Source organism: Malus sylvestris, chromosome 12 (assembly GCF_916048215.2).
Source record: "Malus sylvestris chromosome 12, drMalSylv7.2, whole genome shotgun sequence".
NCBI lineage: Eukaryota > Viridiplantae > Streptophyta > Magnoliopsida > Rosales > Rosaceae > Malus > Malus sylvestris.
In genome coordinates this window covers 24,633,984-24,657,998 of record NC_062271.1, presented here as the reverse complement: position 1 = coordinate 24,657,998, position 24,015 = coordinate 24,633,984, and the positions used below count along the sequence as shown (strand labels likewise).

Here is a 24,015-nt window from a genome sequence, read left to right as displayed (position 1 = left end):
AAATATGCCTCCTATCTGATTTCCATTCATGTCTAGCGTTTTCAAACTACAATATCGAGGAAATTTATCAGGAATAGCACCAGTAAGGTTGTTTGTCCTTAAATTAAGTACTCCAATTGACCTGCCCCTTGCAGTTAAGCACTGGGGAATCATGCCACTTAAGGAATTATTGGACAGATCAAGAACTTGAAGATATGTCGCCTTGCATACTGATTCCGGAATGATCCCGTGGAAGTTATTGCTTGCAAGAGAGAAGAACGCAGTGTACGTAAGAAAATCACCAATGTCAGCCAGAATGCTTGAGTTGAAATTATTTCTTGAGTAATCTAGATAAGTGGCCAATTGTGGAAGCATTGGAATTTGCCCCTGAAGCTGGTTGGAATGAAGGTCAAGCACAGACAAAGTAGAAGTAAGATTGAGGAAAGGACCTTGAAGATTTACCAGAGAGTTGCAAGAAAGATTTAGTTGACGAAGACTACTCGACTTCCAAATCCAGTTGGGTATCTCACCATGTATCTGGTTTTGTGATAGGTCCAAAGTGCTTAATGTTGATTGATTTCTCAAGAAACCTGGGATTCTTCTCAAATTGCCAGAAGCTAACTTCAAATTGGTAATTTTTGGAAATGAAGAATGAGAGGAATTGGTGTCGTTGTAATTAATAGACAAGCTATTGAATGAAAGGTCAAGACTTGAAAGATTTCTTAGATGCTGAATATCATTCAGAAGGAAAGAATCAGTGAAGTTGTTTGAAGAAAGTAAAAGAATCTTAAGCCCTCGGAATCTCAAGTTAGACATGGGAATTGACCCTTCCAATTTGTTGTAACTCAAATCGAGGGTATCCAGTAAGTATGAAGAGATGTTTGAAAATTTAACACAATACGTTGAAATGAAGGAAAGCTTATTTATTGATATCCCCAATAAGTTACAAATATGTACATATACATGAGTCAAAATAAACAAACAAGAGGGAGTCTTCACAAAGGTTGCTTAGGAGAAGTCTCAACAGTCGGTAGAGCCCCAGAAAGAGAAGGCACCAGAGGGGGATCATTCGGAGCCTCAGTACTTGACAGAACCCTAGAAGGAGGAGGCATCAGAGGTTGATCATTTGGAGCTTCATTACGCGGTACAGCCCCAGAAGACGAAGACAATAAATGCCTTTGGAACAAACCCACAAATCTCTGATGATCAAGTAAAACCTGACCATCAGATTCCTTCATCTGGTCAAGCTTCCTCTTCATGTTTGTAGCATAGTTATGTGCGAGCCGGTGCAACTGTTTATTCTCATGCTTGAGCCCTCTAATCTCCTGTTTGAGACTCATCACTTCAGCCGCCAATGATTCAACTTGGCGGGTTCGAGCAAATAGGCGTTGGGCCATATTAGACATAGTACCTGCACACTGAACACTTAGAGCTAGAGAATCCTTAACAGCTAACTCATCAGACCGTTTGGAAAGTAGTTTGTTATCTTTGGGAGTGAGAAAGTTCCTGGCCACCACCGCAGCGGTCATATCATTCTTCATCACGGAATCCCCAACGGTAAGAGGACCAGTAGGGGAGACGAAGGATGGGCACCATATGTTGTCTGGAGAAGACGGGGCTGCCTCTTCAACAAGGTTCAAGTCAAAACGACGGTCGGAGGGGCCAGACATTTTCAAAGGTGTTGAAGAGAGAAGAGGTCGGACAAATCAAGATCTTAGAAGTGCAAGAATGGAGCTTCTACTGGTGGAGATTCAAGTGTGCTTTGGAACTTAATGCCAGCCCCTATAAAAATCTGCATTCGACGGAGCTTCAGAAATCGAAGAGGCGCCTGCTCAGAAATCGAAGAGGCGTTTGCTTTCTCAAAAGCTGGGCTGCCCAAAGACCACGAAGGCCGATCTTAGAAATCGAAGAGGCGTTTGCTTTCTCAAAAGCTGGGCTGCTCAGAGACCACGAGGGCCGATCTCAGAAATCGAAAAGGCACATACTCTTCTAGCCTTGTCAGCACCTGTCACACGTACACTCAGCTTTGTGGAAATTATGGGCATTCTGTCGAAGACTTCTGGTGAAGTAGAAAGCACATGAATCTTACTGTTCAATCACCCACTTCCCACACGCAATAGTAGCTCATGGGTACCACAGATAACTTTGCCAAAGTTCTCTGCCAAAGTTGAGCACGTGAAGCTTGCAGCTCCCACTACATCGCTCTGACCAAGAAGGGTAAAAGAATAGCAAAGAAACAACACTAACAAAGTTTAGACACATAAATTTTGAAGGTCTAGCTACCATATTATTACCCACAAGGGTAAAGGAACAGTACCACTGCTGGATAATTGGAAAGTCCATGTGTGTCAACCTCTGTGCTTCGTGGCAAGGTAGACTAGCAAACATGCCCAACCTTTACTCACATTCGAGAAAAAACTCCCAACAAGATTGCTTGCTCCCAAATCGAAGAGGCACTGTCCTCCGAATCTCGAGAGTCAGACTCCCAACATGACTACTTTCTCAAAAATCGAAGAGAGGGTAAAGGAACAGTACCATTGCTGGATAATTGGAAAGTCCCTGTGTGTGAACCTCTGTGCTTCGTGGCAAGGTAGACTAGCAAACATGCCCAACCTTTACTCACATTCGAGAAAACACTCCCAAAAAGATTGCTTGCTCCAAAATCGAAGAGGCACCGCCCTCCGAATCTCGAGAGCCAGACTGCCAACATGATTACTTTCTCAAAAATCGAAGAGACACCGCTCTTCGAATCTCGAGAGCCAGACCCCCAACATGATTGCTTTCTCAAAAATCGAAGAGGCATCGTTCTCCGAATCTCGAGAGCCAGATCCCCGATAAGATTGCTTGTTTGAAAACCGAAGAGGCACCACTTTCCCAACTTCAAGAGTCGGATCTCCTTGGATAAAGTTTGTCTGTAATCGCCACACGCAACATCAACTTTCCAGATACCATAGACCACTTTTTCAAAGTGCTCTGACAGAGTTAAAACATGTGAAGCTGGCAGCTCCCACTACCGTGCTATGACCAAGCAGGGTAAAGGAATAACATTACTACTTGTTGTTAGGGAGACTCCTATATATGTCGACCTCCATCCCCAACGGACAGGCAGACCTGCAAAAATGCTCAACCCTTCCTCATATCTGATAGGGCACTCCCAACGAAGCCTTTCGAAATATTCAGCTTTCTTTCCCCCCCGATAATACCTCTGCAAACAAGCTATACTAGAGCAAGAATATCTCATATCATCAGGGTTAAAAGCAAGAGTATTCCATATCATGCTTTTTCCCTGTCTTTTCCTTTGGCCTTGTTCTTACCTGCAAGACAAGGAGAAAGAGAGCAATCAGTCAGCACTTGGAATCAAGCTTCCAGCCAGGAACTGACTGCCTGGTACCCCTTACCTGATTACTTACCTGACATTGCTCTCGAGTACTCATCTTCAACATCTTATGCTTCCAGGGAAGATACCGCATCTGCCTGAGGAACAGATAGGGCAAGTGAGAAGGATACAAGGAAGCATGTGGAGACAAGCGTAACAGCACACGTGCCGATACATCCATTACTCTGTCAAAAGCAAAAGTATCCCATATCAGCAGAGTCGAACGTACTCTAGATTTAATGGACTTGTTTTGACCCTCAAATTCTTCAGTCGGCCTTATACTCTGGAGGAAACCAGAAAACCCTCCAGCTCGGTTCAAGAATAAGCCTGTGGAAAGTTACTTCTTCAAAAGCAAAAGTATCACATATCAATCTCTTCTCATTTTTCTTCTCTTTATCCTTCATGCTGCCTGCAAGCTAGGGAGAATGTGAACAATTAGCCGGAGCTCTGATTGCTTACCTTGTCTGTCACCTCTTTCAGCAGATCCTCTAGCTCGGCGACTTGGGGGACTCCTATTACATGGTTTGTATCGCGCTTGACCAAGCCTGAAACTACAAGTAAGCTTCAAGTGAAATTGATACATTACCTTGTGCATCTCCACCAGTTAAAGATACCACCCCTGGATGGAGGAAGAGTACTTCTAGACAAGATGCCACATAAACCTATGAGACAGATAAGGCAAGTCAAGACGATACCACACTCCGATACTTAGAAGTTTCGTGATTACGAGATCATTCTCCCACAATAGTTCCTAATGTCATTTGTACTAAATCATTCACTTGTACTCACTAAAGGAAAGCTTGAACCTATGTACTGTGTAAACCCTTCACAATTAATGAGAACTCCTCTATTCCGTGGACGTAGCCAATCTGGGTGAACCACGTACATCTTGTGTTTGCTTTCCTATCTCTATCCATTTATATACTTATCCACACTAATGACCGGAGCAATCTAGCGAAGATCACGAAAAACGACTGTTTTCGCTACCTAGGATCTATCTTGCAAGAGAACGGAGAATTAGATGGAGATCTCAACCATAGAATACAAGCTGGATGGATGAAGTGTAAGAGTGCATCCGGCTTGTTGTGTGACCGTCGTAGGCCACTGAAGCTCAAGGGAAAATTTTATAGGACGACAATAAGGCCAGCGATGTTGTATGGCACAGAATGTTAGGCGGTGAAGCATCAACACGTACACAAAATGGGTGTAGCGGAGATGAGGATGCTTCGTGGATGTGTGGGCACACGAGAAAGGATAAGATTGGGAATAAGGATATCCGAGGTAAAGTAGGAGTAGCCGAAATTGAAGGAAAGATGAGAGAAAATCGGTTCCGGTGATTTGGACATGTGCAAAGAAGGCCTACTGACGCTCCGGTTCGAAGATGTGACTACGGGACAGAGGTTCAGAGCCGAAGGGGTAAAGGAAAACCTAGGAAAACTTTGGAAGAGACTCTAAGAAAAGACTTAGAGTACTTGGATCTAACGGAGGACATGACACAAAACCGAGCGCAATGGCGTTCTAGGATTCATATAGCCGACCCCACTTAATGGGAAAAGGCTTTGTTGTTGTTGTTGTTGTTGTTGACCAGAGAAGTGATTGTTGGAAATCTGTAGCTTTTGCAGCAAGGGAAGAGAAAACAGAGATGGTGGAATTGTCCCATCTAGTTGATTGGATCCCAAGTGGAGATTTATTAGATTAGTCAGGTTTTCCCACTGAGTGGAATTAATCTGACCCGTTAGCTGCTTGTAAGAAAGATCTATCAAGGTTAGATTCTTTGCCATACTAAAGGATGAAATTGAACCATTGAACTTGTTTGATGACAAGTAAAAAATTACCAATTGATGAAGGTCTTCTATTGACTTTGGGATTGATCCAGTGAAATTGCACCATGAAATATCTATCTTGGACAACATTTTGAGGTTGCCAATAGAGTTCGGTAGTAGCCCTGAAAAGTTAGTCCAGCTTAGAACCAAGGACCGAAGAGATGCATTCTTTGAAAATTCTGGTAAGGAACCCTGAAGCTGTTGATTGCCTGACAAATCAATAGTCTGTAGTGTAGGTACCTGGAAGATCTTCTCTGGGAATGTACCATATAAGCTAGAACCGTGTAGGTGCTAGGAAGTCAAATTTGGGAACTTTGAGAATAACTCTGGAACTTGAATAGAGAAATCATTGTAATCTAAACGAATAACCGAGAGTGAGTAAAGCTTCAGTAATGAACTATCAATAGGGCCTGAAAGATTACAATTGGACAAGCTCAACGCCCTCAATTTTGGCAGTGAAGATGATATAGCTTGGCACCATTCGGTCCCCTGTGCTGATATATTCACACTATCAAGATAGAGTTCAACAAGCTCAGAAAAGTTCCGAATGAGCACATTCAAATTCGGCGTCTCAAGTTTCAGCAACGGAGCTCCTGAGAAATAAAAGGTAGATAAATCAAGAGTTACCAACCTCGTAAGGTGTGAAATCTCAATCGGAACCTGCCCCGCAAAGCCAGCATTCGACAAGTTCAGATTACTCAAACCGGTTAGCTGCTTGAACTCGGAAGGAATCTGAGCGTGGTTGAAGAAGTTGTAAGCCAAATTCAGGTTCTCGATTGACTTCAGACCAAAAAGAGAACTGGAATTATCAAGTCCACCAGTAATCGACTCGAAGCTCAAGTCCAGATTCGAAACACAACCCTCTTTGTAGGACACTCCTTCCCAAGAGCAGTAATCTGAGCCATTGTTCCAGTTCACAAGTTTTTGAGATGTTGCAGGGTCAAATGTGAGGGTGTCCTTCAAATGAGTCCACAAACATATGGATGCTGAGTGAAACATAGCAAATGCGGAGTAAGAAAAGCCATGGAGGCCGAGGAGTTTTCATCGGAAGTTGTTGCTGATATGTGACCAAATGTAAGGAACAGCTTAGGTAATAGGCAGGTCCCTAGTTATTCTTCTTTGTAAATTTACTCTGTTTTCTGGTGAGAATAATTACACATGCATTCAAAGAATGTGTAGGGGTTTGCGAGTCCGAGATATATTTGGTCTTAGTCAGTGGCAGCTTTGGGGGTCCCAAGGGAACAGCTGCACAGAGCCTCCATCTCTAAGGGCCCCAACATTTAATTATATATCTATATATATATCTATATAGAGATGGAGGCTCTGTGAAGCTATTCCCTTGGGACCCCCAAAGCTGCCACTGACTAAGACCAAATATATATATGTATTCCAAAAAAAAAAAATTTCGATATATGCATGACTTAATTAAGTACAAATTTGAAAAATACCCAACTTTTTTTTCTGTTTTAAAAATATTGTATCTTTTTATATCTTTTTTTTCTTGGTTAAAAACTTCATTTCTTTAACATGTACCTTCCTTTTAATAGATGATATTGTGTTATAAAGTTGACTTTCATACTGAGTTTCCTTTCATACTAAGTTTCGTACTTATAAGAGTAGTTTCATTGTTGCCAAGCCGTTGGGCTATAGGCAATTCAATCCTTTTAAATGAATAGTAATTGTCAGTAGTAAACAGTAATTGAACAAGTGCATCTGCACCCCTAAACTGAATAATCAGACAATTTGTATTAAAATATTAGTATTTTTTATTTTATAAAATAATAGAAAATATTTATTTTTAATTTCTGATAATAATATAAAATTGGTTAAAAAGTATTGAAAAATATTGAAATGTGGTATATGGTGGAAGAACATAGTTAGGTATTTATAGAAAAAATTATATTTTTTGTATTTTTAATTAATTTTTATTAATATTTTATAATTTTTCAATAGTTGACGTCAGCTTTGCTTCACTGCCCCTGGGGGCTAGGCCCATGGATTTCTGCCTAGTGGACAATTCAAGCTCGCCTGAAGCCCAACTGATTGGACTGGGTTGGAGCCAATAGGTGGAGGGATTGGGGCATTGAACAACCTACCCCATAGGGGATTGCCCAACGCTCAAAGTGCTCTAAATATACCATAGTGTTGTGGTCTATTTATCTGACAAGTTTAGGGTGGTCGGCGGCAAGGAGAAAGAGAGAGAGAGATGTGTCTATAGAATTGTAGGGGAATGTGTTTATTGTTATCCTTCTTACATTGTGCCTTTATTTATAGTAATAAAAGGAAAAAAGATATTCTTTCATCCCCAAGGAATACAAGATACAATAGGAAATGATAACTAGAATCAAATCTAATCTAGGATTCACACAATCATACTTAAACTAGGAATGTTTACAACACTCCCCTTTGAGTGTGTAAATACTCAAGGTAGATTTAGCATTATGCAGAAGTTGAGGAAGTCAACTCATTGACACTGATTCTAAGGAATAACGCTTATTCTCAATAAGGTAGGAACTTGCATAAGTAGTAAGTCTCACTAAAAAAACCCTAAGGCTATGGGAAAAACCCTAGGAGGGACAAAATCCATAGTCTAAGAAAAATGCGTGAGAAATGCAAAAGTCAAAGAAACGTCTACGGGACGTCATTAGGGATATGACCAGCCCAAGATGGGTGTCTTGTTAAAACCTAGTTAGGTAGCAAAAACCCAATGGGAAAATGTTCCTAATCGTAGGGAAAAAGAGTACATTAAGATCAAACAAGTATCTACAGGATACTCCCCCTGAGTTTGACATAATTCCAAAGAGAAATAGCAAAGTTACAACTCAGAAAGTTTACGCATACCAATTCCATGAACAAGCTTCTGAAACGTCGTTTCGGCAGTGATTTGGTGAAGAGGTCGGCCATATTGTCTTGTCAACGGATTTGTATGGCTTCAATCTTTTAATGCTCTTGTTGTTGATGTGAAAAGAAAAACTTCGGCGCAATATGCTTGGTGTTGTCTCCTTTGATGTAACCCTTTTTTAGCTTTTCGATGCAAGCTACATTGTCTTCAAAGATCGTCGTCGGGACATCAACGGCAAGATAAAGATCGCAGGAGCTTCGAATATGGCCCATTACTGCTCTCAACCAAAAGCATTCCTGAGTTGCCTCATGTAAGGTGAGAATTTCAGCATGGTTAAATGAAGTGGCAACTAAGGTCTGTTTAGTTAACCTCGAAGATATTGCGGTGCCTCTGACGGTAAAGACATAACCCATTTGAAAGCGCACCTTGTGAGAATCAGATAAGTATCCTATGTCGGCATAACCAACAAGGCGAGAATCAACTCGATGAGCATAGGGTGCGACACCATTCGAGGATTCGTAGGGATAGAACAAGCCCAAATCTGTAGTACCCTTAAGGTAACGTAAGATGTCTTTCACGCCAGTCCAGTGTCTACGTGTTGGTGTATTACTGTATCTTGCCAAAAGATTAACAACGAAAGAGATGTTGGGTCTAGTGCATTGAGCTAAGTACAATAAAGCGTTTATCGCACTTAGATAAGGAACTTCAGGCTCCAAAATCTCTTCATCATCCTCATTTGGACGGAAGGGATCTCGTTTTGCATCTAGCGAATGAACGACCATAGGAGTACTCGAAGACTTCGATTTATCCTCATTAGAGTGGCGCAACATATTCTGGGTGTAGTTCAATTGATGTACTAGGATTCCATCCGAACAATGCTCTATCTCGAGACCGAGACAATATCGAGTCTTACCTAGATCTTTCATCTCAAATTCCGACTTTAGGTGCGCTGCAGTTCTCACGAGCTTTTCAGGAGTTCTAATAATATTCATGTTATCGACATATATTGCAACAATTGCAAATCCGGAATGTGACTTCTTAATGAATACATAAGGGCATAATTCGTTGTTCACATATCCCTGACTAGTTAAATACATTCTTCCGGATTGTTTCAAACCGTAGAGTGAACGCCTCAACCGAATTAAGAGTGTGTTCCAAGGTTTGGAAATATTTGAACCATTTACTGTAAGTCCTTCGAGAACTTTCATATAGATTTCCATATCAAGATCCTCATAGAGAAATGTGGTTATTATGTCTATCAACTGCATATCCAGTTTTTTAGAAACTACCAAACTGATAAGGTAGCGAAAAGTAATCACATCCATAATGGGTGAATAAGTTTCATCATAGTCCATCCTGGGGCGTTGTGAGAAGCCTTGTGTAACAAGACGAGCTTTGTAACGCACAATTTCGTTCTTTTTATTACGTTTCCGAACGAAAACCCATTTGTAGCCAATGGGCTTAACATGTGGAGGAGTATGAACTACAGGTCCAAACACCTTACGTTTCGCAAGCGAATCGAGTTCGACTTGGATTGCTTGTTTCCAATTTGACCAATCAGTTCTACGTCGACATTCATCAGAGGAACACGGTTCAATGTCATCGCTCAACATGATCTCAGTAGCTACTGCAAATGCTAATGCATCGTCAACAATCATCTCATTTCTACGCCACACATCATTTAAGCTAGCATAATAGACCGAAATCTCATGATTCTCGGGAGGAAGATTCGTCTCTTTAAGGACGCTTCCATAATCTAGAATTTTCTCATGAGTTGGGTAGAATGAGTAAGTTATAGTTGGATTCACAGTAGGTTCTTTAGGACCTTGTGCCGTGGTTTTCCTCTTCCGGGGGTATGAATCCTTTGAACCAAAGGCTCTGCCACACTTTTGTGTAGGGGCAGATGATTGGCTAGCTGCTAATGTATGTGGATCACCAAGATTGGCGTCCCGGGTTTCTAGGAGGGTAGTCCGTCGTACATTTGGTACATCTATCTTTGCAGGTGTATTAGCAGCTGGAATATGTGATATTGTCACACGTGCTAGATCGGTGAAAGCATCTGGCATGCTCTGAGCTATACTCTGGAGATTTAATATGCATTGCATTTTAGTTTCAGACTGAGCGATGCGGGGATCTAAATGAGATAAAATGGGAGTCGTCCATGATAATTCGCGTTGTTCTTTAGGAACGTTGATGTTATTATCTTCCCATAACGACGGGAAGACTAGCTTATAGAAGTGACAATCCGCAAAACCAGCAGTAAACAGATCGCCTGTCAAAGGTTCTAAGTAACGAATAATCGAAGGAGAATCATATCCGACATAGATTCCCATCATTTGCTGAGGCCCCATTTTTGTACCTAAGGGAGGCGAGATCGGCACATATATCGCACAACAAAAAATGCACAGATGCGATATGTTGGGTTCGTATCCGATAACCAACTGAAGGGCACTAAATGGTTGTGTCACAACAGGCTTCAGGCGGACCAACTTTGCTGCGTGCAATATTGCATGGTCCCAAGCAGCGATTGGGAGCTTGGTACGTATGACCAACGATTGAGTAATCATTTGTAAGCGCTTAATGAAAGCCTCTGCCAAGCCGTTCTGGGTGTGAACATGAGGTACATGATGTTCAACTTCAACCCCAATCGACATGCAATAGTTATCAAAAGGTTTAGATGTGAATTCTCCAGCATTATCCAATCGAATATATTTGATTGGATAATCAGGGTGATGAGCCCTGAGCTTGATAACCTGAGCCAACAATTTGGAGAATGCAACGTTTCTTGTGGACAACAAACACACATGTGACCAACGTGTGGAAGTGTCAACCAAAACTATAAAGTATCTAAACGGTCTGCAAGGATGGTGAATCGGTTTACAAATGTCCCCCTGAATCCATTGTAGAAAAATAGGAGGATTCGAACAAATTTTGTCATAAGAATGCTTAGTAATAAGCTTTCCCATGGAACATGTTTGACATGAGATTCCTTGGATTGAGCCTAAACTTCGGGTTAGTGGATGCCCGTGTGAATATTTGAGGATACGGCGCATCGCTATTCATCCAAGATGTCCCAAACGATCATGCCAAAGTGTAATTTCGTGCGTGGTCCCAGTAGTAGGGTCGGCTACATAGTGGCATTCAATGGGGCGTGTGGTCGTAGTATACAGACCACTCGGGATACGCTCCATCTTCTCTAGAATACGCTTCTTGCCATATTTGTAGGAAGTTATGCACTGAAAATCAACTCCGTTTTCTACGTGGGTTTCAGCGTGGTAATTGTTATATTTAATGTCCTTGAAACGTTCTACTAGAACGTGGAGAATAAAGTGCCTCAGAAATGGTCAAGATTGTACCATTAAACAACATTATACGTGCCTTACCGTATCCTTCTATCAAGTTGGATGGGCCAGAGAGGGTCGTCAGAGGTGCATTCTTAGGTATGAAGTTAGTGAAATAGATGCGTTCATGCAAAACTGTGTGCGTGGTTGCACTATAACTAACTTTCCCACTAGTCATACCTAGAATGAAAAATTAATTTGAGTCGGTCACATGCATAAAAGTTTTATAAAAAACAAATATCAATTCAAAATAATTTCATTTATTCAAGGATTAAAAACTTAATATCCAAAACAAATTACCAACTAATAATCCAAACATAAAGGAAAATTGTTCAAAAATCAACCAAAAACAAAGGAGAGGTTCGGCCACTAGGTGGAATTCGGCCCCAATTGTCTTATTTCAACTAAAAAATAAGTCTATGTCTAAGATTCTAATCTTCCATGGGGTTGGTATCCGCCTGAAAATCAGAAACCTCCATCTTTGTAGTTTCCGATTCGTCCACTTGCATGAAGTTTGATTCAAATTTCTTACGACGAGAATTATATTCATCTACAACCTTCTTGGGAGCTCGGCAAACACAGGACCAATGGTCATTTGAACCACAGTGATAGCACATATCTGCATCCATGGTTTCAGGTGCTTTGCCCTTGTTTTTAAAGTTTGGGGCCTTGGGAGCGAGGTTTGAGCGCTTCTAGGCTTTGTTTCCTCCCTTGGATGGGCCTTGACTCTGTTAACCTTGGTGGGATGGCTTCTGGCTGCCTCTACCACGCCCTCTTTGGCGTTTTGGGCGTTGGTTATTGCTATAATGTGTTTCAGGCACAACATTCGCCTTAGTAGGTCGAGCTTGATGATTCTTCATCAACAGCTGGTTCTGTTTTTTCAGCGAGAAGTAAAATAGAGATCAAATTTGAAAACTTAGTGAACTTCTAAGCTCTATATTGTTGGTGCAGGACAATATTAGAAGCAGAGAAGGTCGAATAGGTCTTCTCCAAGAGATCTTCTTTAGTCAAAGTTTCATTGCAAAACTTGAGAAGTGATTGGATTCGACAAACTTCAGAATTATATTTATTCACAGACTTAAAGTCTTGGAAGCGCAAGTGCTGCCAGTCGTGTCTTGCTTCAGGCAAGAATATGTCATTTTGGTGATCAAAACGATTAGCCAAAGCGACCTATAATGCACATGGATCATCCTCAGCAAGATATTCAGTTTGCAGAGCGTCATGAATATGTCTTCGAATGAAGATCATAGCAGTGGCTTTTTCAGCTTCACCAATAGGCTTGTCAGTTGCTTCTTCAATGGCAAGATGCAAGTTCTTTGCAGTGAGGTGGAGCTTCACATCTTGGACCCACTTGAGGTAGTTCCTTCTAGAGACCTCTAAAGCGGTGAAATCGAGTTTGTTCAAATTTGACATGTTCCTATCACAAAATAAATGGACAAGATGTGGTTAGTGTAATGGAGAAAAATCAATCTATTAACGTAGGAGTAGAACATACAGGTTCTAATAGACATGATTTGGTTTAATTTTGCATGAAAAACTTCGAGTTTTTATGGGTGATGTGTTTAAATGAAAACTTCAGGTTTTCAAACAAGGCATGTTTATAAGAAACTTCAGGTTTCAAAATAATTATGAACTTCAGGTTCATATATTCCTGTAGGCAAACACAAATATATATGCAAACAAATATGCAAAAATATAATTTTAGGTTTATAATTATAATTGAATTTTAATTATTTGGACTTCAGGCCAAATTAAAGTGTGGGTGAAAAAATATAAAACCCATTGGGTAATACTCTAAAAATTTAAATATATGAATATGTGGAGGAAATAAAAAATAAATCGATTTATGATTATGAAGAATTTAATCGAGAACTTTTAAAGTTTTGTTCCCGGAAATTATAATAATCAACGTATTTGTATTATTGAGCTTTTATATGATTTTTCAAGAATTTATAATAATTTGTGTAAGTTTAGTTTTAAATTAAACTAGTTACGAGGTTTAAAGTTTGGACCTTAATTATTTAAAATATGTAGACCCTTCGCGGTCAAAATTTATATTTTTGAATAGAGCTCGACCTCACGAACGCGTAGGCGCAAACCGTTCATGAAACAGAGTTAGAATGAAGAAGTTATTAACGTTTAAAGTCGGGGATAAAATTGTAAATTTATCATTTCTAGAATACTCCAGATTTTTGGAGCCAAATCCAGAAGGCTACGTGTGTGGCCCAGATTAAAAGAAAAAAAGTTAGGCGGTGGAGATGGAAGATAAAGGAGAGAAAGGAGGGAGAGAGGAGCCAATCAGGAAAGGGGGAGACAGAAGGTGACCAATGGGGAGAGAGGCCGGGAGAGGAAAGGAGAGAATGGGGGAGCGGAAGATATGCGACCCGTGTAAGGGTGACCCGACCCAGTCGGTTTTTCCTCAGTTTTCAGATGAAATTTCACCAATTTTCCGGCGAAATTCACAACCCAACTATTGTAAAACTCTCCATGACCTTCCCCTTTCCTATTACACCCCAAAAACCCTGTAATTTGCCTTGAATTTGGTAAAACTGCACCGGTGGGTGCGATGAACCCGTGCCTTTGTTTTCCCCAATTCTGAAACGATTCCATCAAATGAATACCACCATTAGACTCCCTTTGAGGTCTGGAACAAAGCCCATTCATTGGTTGGGGCGTCAGAGTTGTTTTGGAGACAAATCAAGAACACCAAAAAACAAGGGTTTCTGACGGTTCGTGGCCATTTTAAGGTGTTTCCCGGCCAAATTGGCTTTGGTCGTAGGTATGAAAGTTGCTCTACTCATTGAGATCTTCCTTTTTGTAATTTTTGAGAATTTTTAGAAATAATTGAATTTTTCGGCGAGTCGGGGCGGCGGCGCACGGCCAGGGAGTCGACATTTGCGTTGTTATATGAATTTCGTTATTTTAAGTATGTTGTTTTTGATCTAATTGTTATGGTTTAAATATTAATATGACTATGGTGTATGTGGGAGTAAATTAATAGTTTTGTATTTGGTTCGAACTTTTAAATTTTGAACTATGAAAGGCTTGATCCCTGTTGAGGGTACGTAGGCAGTCTAACGAGATGTTAGATGCAGCCATAAAATATGTGAAGTTAAAATTAATTCGAGAATAAAGGTTACATAACGGAAATTGGTCCCTACAAAGAAATGGTACTAAATTGGAAGTTAATTGCATGTTATGGAAAAATGAATAATGCTTATAAATTTCTTGTGGGATGAAGGATTTTATTTGGAGTTGTTAACTAATGATAATAAACTAAATAAGAGTTTTAATATTATTATTTCTTGAAATAAAGTAAATATTTCGAGACCGGGGCGTTACACGTTGGGCCTAAAATAATTAGGCAAATAAAACTCGGGGCCCAAAAGAAAAATAAGCCCGTAGGGTGGCTTAATTTAGGGGTGCCGTGCACTCCAGGCCTAAGAATGGGCTGGATTTGGACTCGGGTGGGGCTGAAGCCCACGGAGAGGATTGGGCAGGGAAGTGGGTTGATGCAGACAAGCCCAGAAAAAAAAATTGTTTTTTTTTTTTTTCTTTGGAGGCCGGGGGAAAATAGCTAGGCCTTCAAGCCCAAAAAACTGCATGCGCATGAGAGATTGTAGGAGCCCAAAAGGCTCAACTGCGTTTGTAGGTTGGGTCATCACCAAAGCCCAACAGGCTGGTGATTCTGATTGAAGAAAAAAAAAGCGCAGCACAAGCAGGCCCAAAGAACATGGGTGCTGTGCGAATGGACCGAGGGAAATTGGGGCCCGTCAGTCGATGGCTTCGCTTCAGGCGACGTTTCCAACGTTAGGGCAAGTGATGGTTCGTTAGAGAACCAATTTTTTGTCGACGGAGATGAAATCTCAACGTCGGGGAAGAGAAAACTGAATGAATTCAATCGAATTTGAAAAAAAAACATGAAATTCTTCTAAAATTTCGAGAAATTGTTGGTGAGAATGATGGGGTTGTCCAAATTGCACGATTGCAGGTCGTATTTCATCAGAAAAATCGATGTGGGAAACCTGGGCTTCAGGCCGTAGGGGGACGGTGGTGCATCGGACTTATTGATGTGGGAAACCTGGGCTCAAGGCTTGCGACCTGGGTTCGATGCTGGGCTGGGCTAGGTTTGCATGGTGTGGCCCATCACTATGGATGGGGTAGTGCAAGGCACGGGTTCGAAGAACCCTAGCTTTTGCAATCGCAATATTTTTTTTTCAATTCATATATAATTCAATTATATGCATATTCAATTCAATCATATGCATATGCAAAACAATAATATGTTAATTGAATTCAATTTTATGCATACACAAATATATTTGATGCAATTCATGGCAAATATCAAATTCACATAATTCAACAATTATGATTATGAGGCATACACAATTTATCTAGGATCTAAAATTTGTAAAACCTAAAGTTGGGTCATTCATCATGGTGAATGTTTATGCTATCAGGGCTGCAAAAATATCGAGTTAAAAACTGTTGTTTTGAAAGAACCTGATTGCGTGATGATATGGATGAACTGGTTTGAACTTTGATGCAGAAAATTTCTCTAACGTCAGATTCCTAAGCGCAGCGATAGGAGCATGCTGATAACATGTTGTGGTCTATTTTATCTGACAAGTTTAGGGTGGCCGGCGGCAAGGAGAGGAAGAGAGAGATGTGTTTGTAGAATTGTAAGGGAATGTGTGTATTGTTATCCCTCCTACATTGTGCCTTTATTTATAGTAATATAAGGAGAGAATATATTCTTTCATCCCCAAGGAATACAAGATACAATAGGAAATGATAACTAGAATCAAATCAAATTTAGGATTTACATAATCACACTTAAACTAGAAATGTTTACAACACATAGAAGGTAAAAAACATGTTTTAAACACAAAAAACAAGTCTTGTGCGTGAAAGAGCCCCATTTTAATTTTCACACAAGGCCCCATTTTATTCAACTGTGGTTTGTTGTGATGTGCATGTAATTTGGATCTCAGTTCCGCACAGCCAGTTGCACAACATCTACATTTATAACCATTTCATCTCTCATTTCCCTTTATCTCAAGTATAAAAAGTGAAAACTAAAAATAATAAATAAAATGATTTTTAAGCTTTAAGAGGCTATTTAATAACTATATCGTTTTTTTTATTTATCTTTTTTTTGAAAATTAAAAATTCATTTAGTAACTATTTTTAATTTTAAAAAATAAAAAAATAAAAAGTAATTATCAAACGTATTCTAAATATCTGAAGTGACTCAAAGGGATAGATTTGTTTATAAGTATGACTCTAAAACCATTAAAATAAAAAATAAAAAGTAATTATCAAATGTATTCTAAATAATTTGATGGAGAAAACGAATTTGAAGTCTTAAACCATTAAAATAAGGCTTATTATACAAAATAATCCATGAGATTTGCATGATCAATAGAAATGGTCCCTAAGATTGAAAATCAATAGAAATGGTCCCGAGATTGTCCATCATTCATGATTTTGGTCTTTACGTTAAAAATCTTTAGGCAATTTTCAAAGTTTCATAACTCAATCGTTTCGTAACCAAATTCAACCCATAATATATCAAAATGAAGATAAGAAAGTGTAGAACAAGATTATAGCTATTTGGAAGCCCAATGATTGCCGGAGATGGCCAGAAAATAGCCTGAAAGGTGGTCCGCGGAAAACTAAAAAACTCGCCGGAAACTGGATAAACTTTAAACGTTCATAACTTCTTCAATACTTAACGAAATTGAGTGATTCAAAAATGAAAATCATACTTCTCGATGAGACAAAGAGAATGACATTTTTTTTACTGTTAACTCACCATGGTTTGGCCGGAAAACTGCTTGAAAGTGGCAAACTCGAAAATGGTTAGCCACTTTCGAGCCGTTGTCTGACCAAACCACGGTGAGTTAGCCTTCGAAAAAGGTACCATTCTTTTCGTCTCGTCAAGAAGTATGATTTTTGTTTTTGAATTACTCGATTTTGGTGAGTATTGAAGAAGTTATGAACGTTTAAAATTTACCGAGTTTCCGGCGAGTTTTCCAGTTTTCTTGTGGAGCAGTCATCTTTCAGGCTATTTTCCAACCATCGCCGGCAACCATTGGGCTTCCAAATAGATATAATCTTATTCTACATTTTCCTATCTTCATTTTGATATATTATGGGTCGAATTTGGTTAAGAAACGATTGAGTTACTAAGCTTTGAAAATTGCCCAAAGAGTTTATAACAGAATGATCAAAATCATGGATGATGGACAATCTCAGGAACCATTTTAATTGATTTTCAATTCCAGTGACCATTTCTATTGATCATGCAAATCTCAGAGACTATTTTGTATAATAAGCCTTAAAATAATTTTCTCCGACTCGAACCAGGAAAAAAGGGTTGAACCGACTAATTCAAAGTCAGTGCAGGAAATTGGCTTAAATTGAAATAAGCATCTGTGCTCCAGTGACCCAGTCTTCTTGCCAGGCAAGTATCTTGATAGAAAATTAGAGATACTATATATTTTGTCAGAAAAGTACAAGGAAATTGTAATATTCTTCTAAGAAGTATGTACACTATTAGGTTAAGACACATGTATCTCATTCTTTTTAAGGAGATTCAAGTCCACTACAATTTGATAAAGTTCACAAACCCGAGCAACAATTTATCCCTTAACTGATCCCCTCTAGGATACAACAACACAACTGAATCGTTACGTAACATAAATATTACCTAATTTTATAGTGTGAAATCATTGTTAAGTCGTGCATCTTGAATTAGAAATCAATTTTTGGTAAAGAAGGACATATTATTATTTTAATGTGATTAGTGATGGAAAAATGATATATTGCTCACCACGATACGAAGGGATTTCCCCGCTCAGCTTGTATTGATGCGGTGGCGGCTTTAATGTTGTGGAAAATATCTCCATCAGATTTGTCGTTGTTTAGCTTGACTAGGAAGTCTTCGTTCAGAAAAATCAAAGCTAAAACAGAGTAAATGTTCATGATATCAAACAGACAGAGCAATGCAAACAAAGAGGAGAAACCACAAAAGCAAAAGCTAAAAACCAAAGCCAAAAAAAAAAAAACGAAGAGAGTCAAATGAAGCTCGATTAAATAGAACAGTTTAATTTTATCACCTTTTTTTTGTTTAATTCTGTCCTTTGGTGAGCACCAGTTCAGTTTTACGATTTGTATTTTATGTGTCAAATTCCGTACTTTTGAAATTTTTTTCAAGAATATGTCGATTTGATAGTGAGTAATGTTGATTCTTGTACTGAAAAGAAGATTAAAAAGCATAATGAAAAATTTGATTGCGAATATGTCATTCTTTTCTACCTTATAAAAACTTTCAACATCAAAATATAAAAAAGTAACAGATCAAGCTCACACTACCGTTTACTCCATCTCTTGCACAACACAATGACCCGACCACAATTCCAATTCCAAAGCCAAATGCAAATCCAATTTCGAAGCTAATAAGATCCCAATCAATCTCATCTCCAAAATTTTGCTGACTTCCATATAATACATCGCAACTTGTGAGTCCAGATTCAGTTGAAGAATATTATGATGCATGGAGTTGATCTGGACATGTTACTAACTGGATAAATTGAACAAATAATTTAGATTAGCTTCCATATAAACACACTTGAATGAATCAGTGCCTATTCCCTAAGGCCATCTCCAACCGAAGGGTCTAGAGGGCCAGAGGGCTGAAAATAGTCCTAAATTCGTCTCCAACCGAGGGCTAGGCCAGAGGGCTCGGGAATCTGGGAGGGCCCCACGGAATTTCAAAGGGCCAAAGGTCCAAAGGGCTGGCTGCTTTCGGCCAGCTAGCCAGCCCCGGGTTGGGTATTTTTTTTTAATGTTTTGTTATTCTTGTCGGTTATAACCGACAGGAATACATGCTATTATTTAATATACTAGATAATAGCATGTACTCCTGTTGGTTATAACCGACAGGATTAAAAAAAAAAAATCAAATGAAACTGCTACTAGCCGTTGCATTTTATTTGATTTTTTTTTTACATTATTAATTTTTTTTATTTACATAAATTTTCATATAACTTCTATTTTTTCCTATAACTTCTATTTCACAAAATTTATTTCATATTTTTTTTAAATTCCATTTTTTTTCTATACCTTCTATTTCACAAAATTTGTTTCATATTTTTTTGAAATTCTATTTTTTTTCCTATAATTTCTTAAGCCATTATACAACATTAAATTAAATTAAGTAACATGAAACAACATTAAACAATATGAAACAACATTAAATAACATTAACCAACATAAAAATTATGTTTGGCGTCACTTAGCCGTTGGATTTGAATTTAAGTTGTAGTTTTTAAATAATAAATTATGTTTGGCCCTATAGCCCTTTGACCCTCGGTTGGAGACGGTTTTTTGTGAAATGGCTAAAACGAGCCCTCTGGCCCTCGGTTGGAGACAGAGGCAAATACGACCCTGTACTGTTCATTAAAATATTAATATCTTGGAGAATCTTGGAGGGCAGCTAGCCCTCTAGCCCTCCAACCCTCTCCGATCCCATGGGCCCTCCCATATTCCAGAGCCCTCTGGCCTAGCTCTCGGTTGGAGACGGTTTTCGGGCTATTTTCGGCCCTTTGGCCGTCTGGCCCCTTCGGTTGGAGATGACCTAAGCGTCAGATATTCCAAACCAAAAATTTTCAGTGCATTACTCAGGTTTATGATTTAATTGACTTTGAACTAGTCTAGGCATTTCTGCAATCTACATGTTGCTCCTATTTTAGTTTTTGACTGATTAAGGTGATGTATAGTCGATCAAATACAAACACTGTTGTAGGTGGAAGAAAAACAGAACGGTTTGTGTATGCTCATGTATTATTAAATTGCCTAGCAAATTACCAACATTCCGCAATTGTCCTGTAATATAATTACAATGTTCTATTTTCCCTTTAATTCAATGGTCACATTCAGCAACTGATGATTAAAACTTAGGTGGTGGCTTTTGGTCCACTGAGCATTTAACAACACATTGTTTCTTGCAGAGTCGTATATATTCATGTTGCATATGGAATGGGGCCTCGATCAATTAACTACGGTCGTGCCATCCTTCTGTTTTGGATTGCTGATTTGGGGCCCAATGTATCCATCGGCTTGGATTAGGGTGTGGCTGAAATGGCCCATTCAGAGGCCTAAAGGCCTGCAAGCAAAATTACCTTTTTGCATGTCTAAATTCCAAATCCGACGGACAGGAGTCAAAATTGTAGGGGTAATTTTGTTATTGCAGGTTTGGGAAGAGGGGTGTCTGCGTCTCGATGGGATCGAGGGAGTCGGTGTTGATGGGAGTGGAAATTGTAGGTTAATTTTCTTATTAAGGCTTATGGTTTTGTGCTTCAGATTTTTGTTTGATGAGAATGATGGAACGTATATGTTAATGTAATTGTGATAGAGATATCTGGTACATGCCAAATCACATCCGCCAATTTTTTGTACAATTGTTTGGTTTGGAATTGAATTTGAGAATTTGTGTGGGGTTTTTTTGTGGACAGAAGCCATAGAACTTCGACCAAAAAAACAAAAACAAAAACAAAAACGAAGAATGTTACAGGTTTCTTTGTATGTATCTATGTGTTTGACAAAGTTCATCTGAATTTTTTAGGGTTAGCCACTCGCTTTGAAATGGATCTTAATGTAAAATATTTATACATCAATAACTTAATTTAATAATTAATATAGTTTCATGTCATAAATTTGTACTAAACTATCTTTACTAGATATTATACAGGTTATATCCGTCTTCACACAATACTCGCTCGGTTCATTTGGTTTCTCTGCTGGATTGCATGGACGAAGGGTATGACGTCATAGTTCTGAAGACAGGTCTTAAGGAATACATTTTTGAATGGCCATCCTCTTTCTGTAGATGGTGTCAACCCGGCTAAGGTTATTTTTTCGCTGTCGTCTGCTTTCGGGAATTTTTTGCTTGCTATGTCTTCTGTGGGTTTTGCTCGGCCTGTCTCGGTCCCTCGGGAGGATGGTGCTGTTAGGTGGTGTCCTCCTTCTTCTCCTTTTGTTAAGATCAATGTGGATGCCAGCTGGTCTAAATCTTCTCGGATGGGTTTTGCGGGGGTGATTGCTAGGCAGGACGATGGGGGTTTTCTGGCTGCGGTTCGGTCTTCTATTTCGGCCCCTTCTTCTTTTGTGGCTGAATCTCTTGCGATTCTGCGTGGTTGTGAATTGGGTGCCTCGATGGGGTTCAACTCTGTTATTATTGAATCTGACTCTCTTCAGGCTATTTCCTATCTCAATGGTTCTCTTGAAAATGGCAGTTGGGAGGCCTTCCCCATTTTGGCTAGAGCTATAAGGATGGGATCGGCTTTCCAGAACTGTCGCTGGTCTTGGGTTCCAAGATCAGCCAATATGGCAGCGGATGCTCTTGCGTCAGCTGGTATTACGGAGATGTGTGATTTTGTGTGGGTTGACAGACCCCCATCTTCGTTAGTTCATGTTTTATGTAATGATGGTCTTCATTGTCCTCATTAGCGGGTTGGGGTGGGTTTGGGGTGACACTTTCTCTTAGTGATTGTGTCGGTTGCTGTATCCTTGCTCACTGCTTTGCTTGGTATTTTGCCTCGCTGTGTTTGCCTCGTCGTAGGCTCTCTTGCTTCTGTTTGGCTTCTTAGCCTTGGGTTTCTTAATTTAAACTCATTTCCTCAAAAAAAATTAACTCCATCTTCTTTTTCTTTCCTTGCATTTCTTTTCACATTTCATATTAAAGTATAGTTTTACTTTTTCCTAGGTAAATCTGTTATTTTTAATTGATTGTTAATTGGCACTTTAAGTGCTCAACTCTAGCTCCATTGAATTGTTCCAATTTGAAAATTTCTCAATTCTAGCGTTATGAGTGGAAATTGGATACTTTAGTACAGGTTCTGAAATAGTTTTTTTTTTGTTTTTTTTTTTCAGTTTCGTCAGTAGAATGGGAGCAATTATATTTTGAACAACTCTTTATATGTATGGTTGTCTACAACTACGGTATATTTTATGTAAATATTTTGTACATGTATACGCACAATACTTACTACATATTTAGTTCCTTATTCTAACATTTATATACAATACTTACAATCAGTTGACATTTCTGCTGCAACGCTTTGGCTAAACATTTAGTTATTCTAGAGATGTAAAAGCCTCAGCATTACAAGGTAGTTTAACATTTCACATTTTCATTTCTTATAATCACTTTCAATTTTAATGTTCGATTATGTGGGTAATTAGAATGCATGTAATAGTTTTTAGGGTTTTTGGACATTAATTCTTGCAAAAGATTAAAATTTAAAAAAAAAAAAAAAAACCTTTTGCTAGATTACATATTCAATTTAATTCTTGAAGTGTACTTTTATCAAAACTTCCGTTATAATATTAGTACAAAAAAAATGTGATTATATGTTTTACATATAAAATAGAATGAAAATACATAAATATTTGGTTCAGGCGTCTTAAACCCGGAGGTGGAGGTGTCAATGCTGCAATCTTCAGTGCTGGAGGTCCAGCTTTGGAGGTTGCAACCAAAGAACAAGCCCAGTCTGTATCCTGGGAGTGCTGTGGTTGTGCCTCTCCCTTCAACTTCTCCCTTGTTTCGTAGGGAAGGGGTAACCCATGTCATACATGTTGTTGGACCCAACTTGAACCCACACAGACCAAATTGTCTGAACAATGAATGTAGTAAAGGATGCAAAGTTCTCCGGGAATGTTACACTTCACTTTTTGAAGGTTTCGCAACAATTGTGAGGACCCAAGCAAAGTCACCAAGGGAAGCGTTGAGAACCTGCAGACAAAGCTGCCAGAGTCACAAGTTCATCTGACGGTGCCCCTAGAAATCATTTTGCAAACAGCAATCAAAAGACTAAGATATCAGGATGATACTGAAGATTCTAACACTGGTAAACCAAACATGAGCAACAAGTCCGATGGAAGCAGGACTAAATCTTGAGGTCATGGGCTCAGGCTCTCTAAAACACCGCTATGAACCCAGAGAAGCACAATGATGCTGTACTAGAGATATCGCTTGTCAGACGTACGTAAAGAACACCTTCAGTTGTTAAGGACAATGCATAAAGTTGGTTTGAAATGGGTTGAGAAATTCTTGGATGACGATTCATCTTTGGTCTTCCGTCTTGGATATCACTCAGTACGCATGCTACTTTTCTTAGATCTTTTTGTCACATTCCTTTCAAAATTTATTGAAAATAAAGCATAAAGATACACAGTAAACTATTACAAATATAACTAGAACATACATAAATTAAAAGGTAAACCTAAAAGCAAACTTATTATTTATTGGATCTCAACTTTCCCAGGCATAGCTTGATGTCCAGCTGCATTGGTCCCCATGAACATTAATTTCAGCGTCCCAACCTTTGATTTATGTGGACATGTCTTCGGTGACGACCAATTCTATCCTCAAGCTGAGGGAATATCTTAACAAGGATTTTATACATTGTTTTGTAATACCATTTACTCCACCTCTTGCACAACACAAGTGACCCGACCGCAACTCCAAAGCCACATACAAATCCAATTTCGACATTGATAAGATCCCAATCAATCTCATGTCTAGAACTCGGAACACTCCCAGTCAATGTTGGTGGTGGTGACAATAATACTGCTTTGCTATCTACT

At 39.1% G+C, this 24,015-nt stretch overlaps 1 protein-coding gene and 1 long non-coding RNA gene across 10 annotated transcripts in view; one reads left to right on the top strand and one right to left on the bottom strand.

The window, feature by feature from the left end:
- The window catches only part of LOC126592517 (receptor-like protein 7), a 48,775-nt gene that overhangs the window by 8,356 nt on the left and 16,404 nt on the right, over window positions 1-24,015 (bottom strand). The window contains exon 2 of one of the 9 annotated variants that reach the window (XM_050258217.1): window positions 5,170-5,418. The exons of 4 other annotated variants lie outside the window; for them this stretch is intronic. In XM_050258217.1, coding sequence (XP_050114174.1) covers window positions 5,170-5,418 — 249 coding nt within the window. Of the gene's footprint in view, window positions 1-5,169; window positions 5,419-5,809; window positions 6,318-24,015 lie in introns of those variants that run through there. 4 more of the 9 variants (XM_050258220.1, XM_050258223.1, XM_050258222.1 and 1 more) reach the window with 4 other exon arrangements.
- The window catches only part of LOC126592521 (uncharacterized), a 45,724-nt gene that overhangs the window by 6,862 nt on the left and 14,847 nt on the right, over window positions 1-24,015 (top strand). The window contains exon 2 of the long non-coding RNA XR_007612665.1: window positions 388-531. This is a non-coding gene — a long non-coding RNA (uncharacterized LOC126592521). The remainder of the gene's footprint in view (window positions 1-387; window positions 532-24,015) is intronic.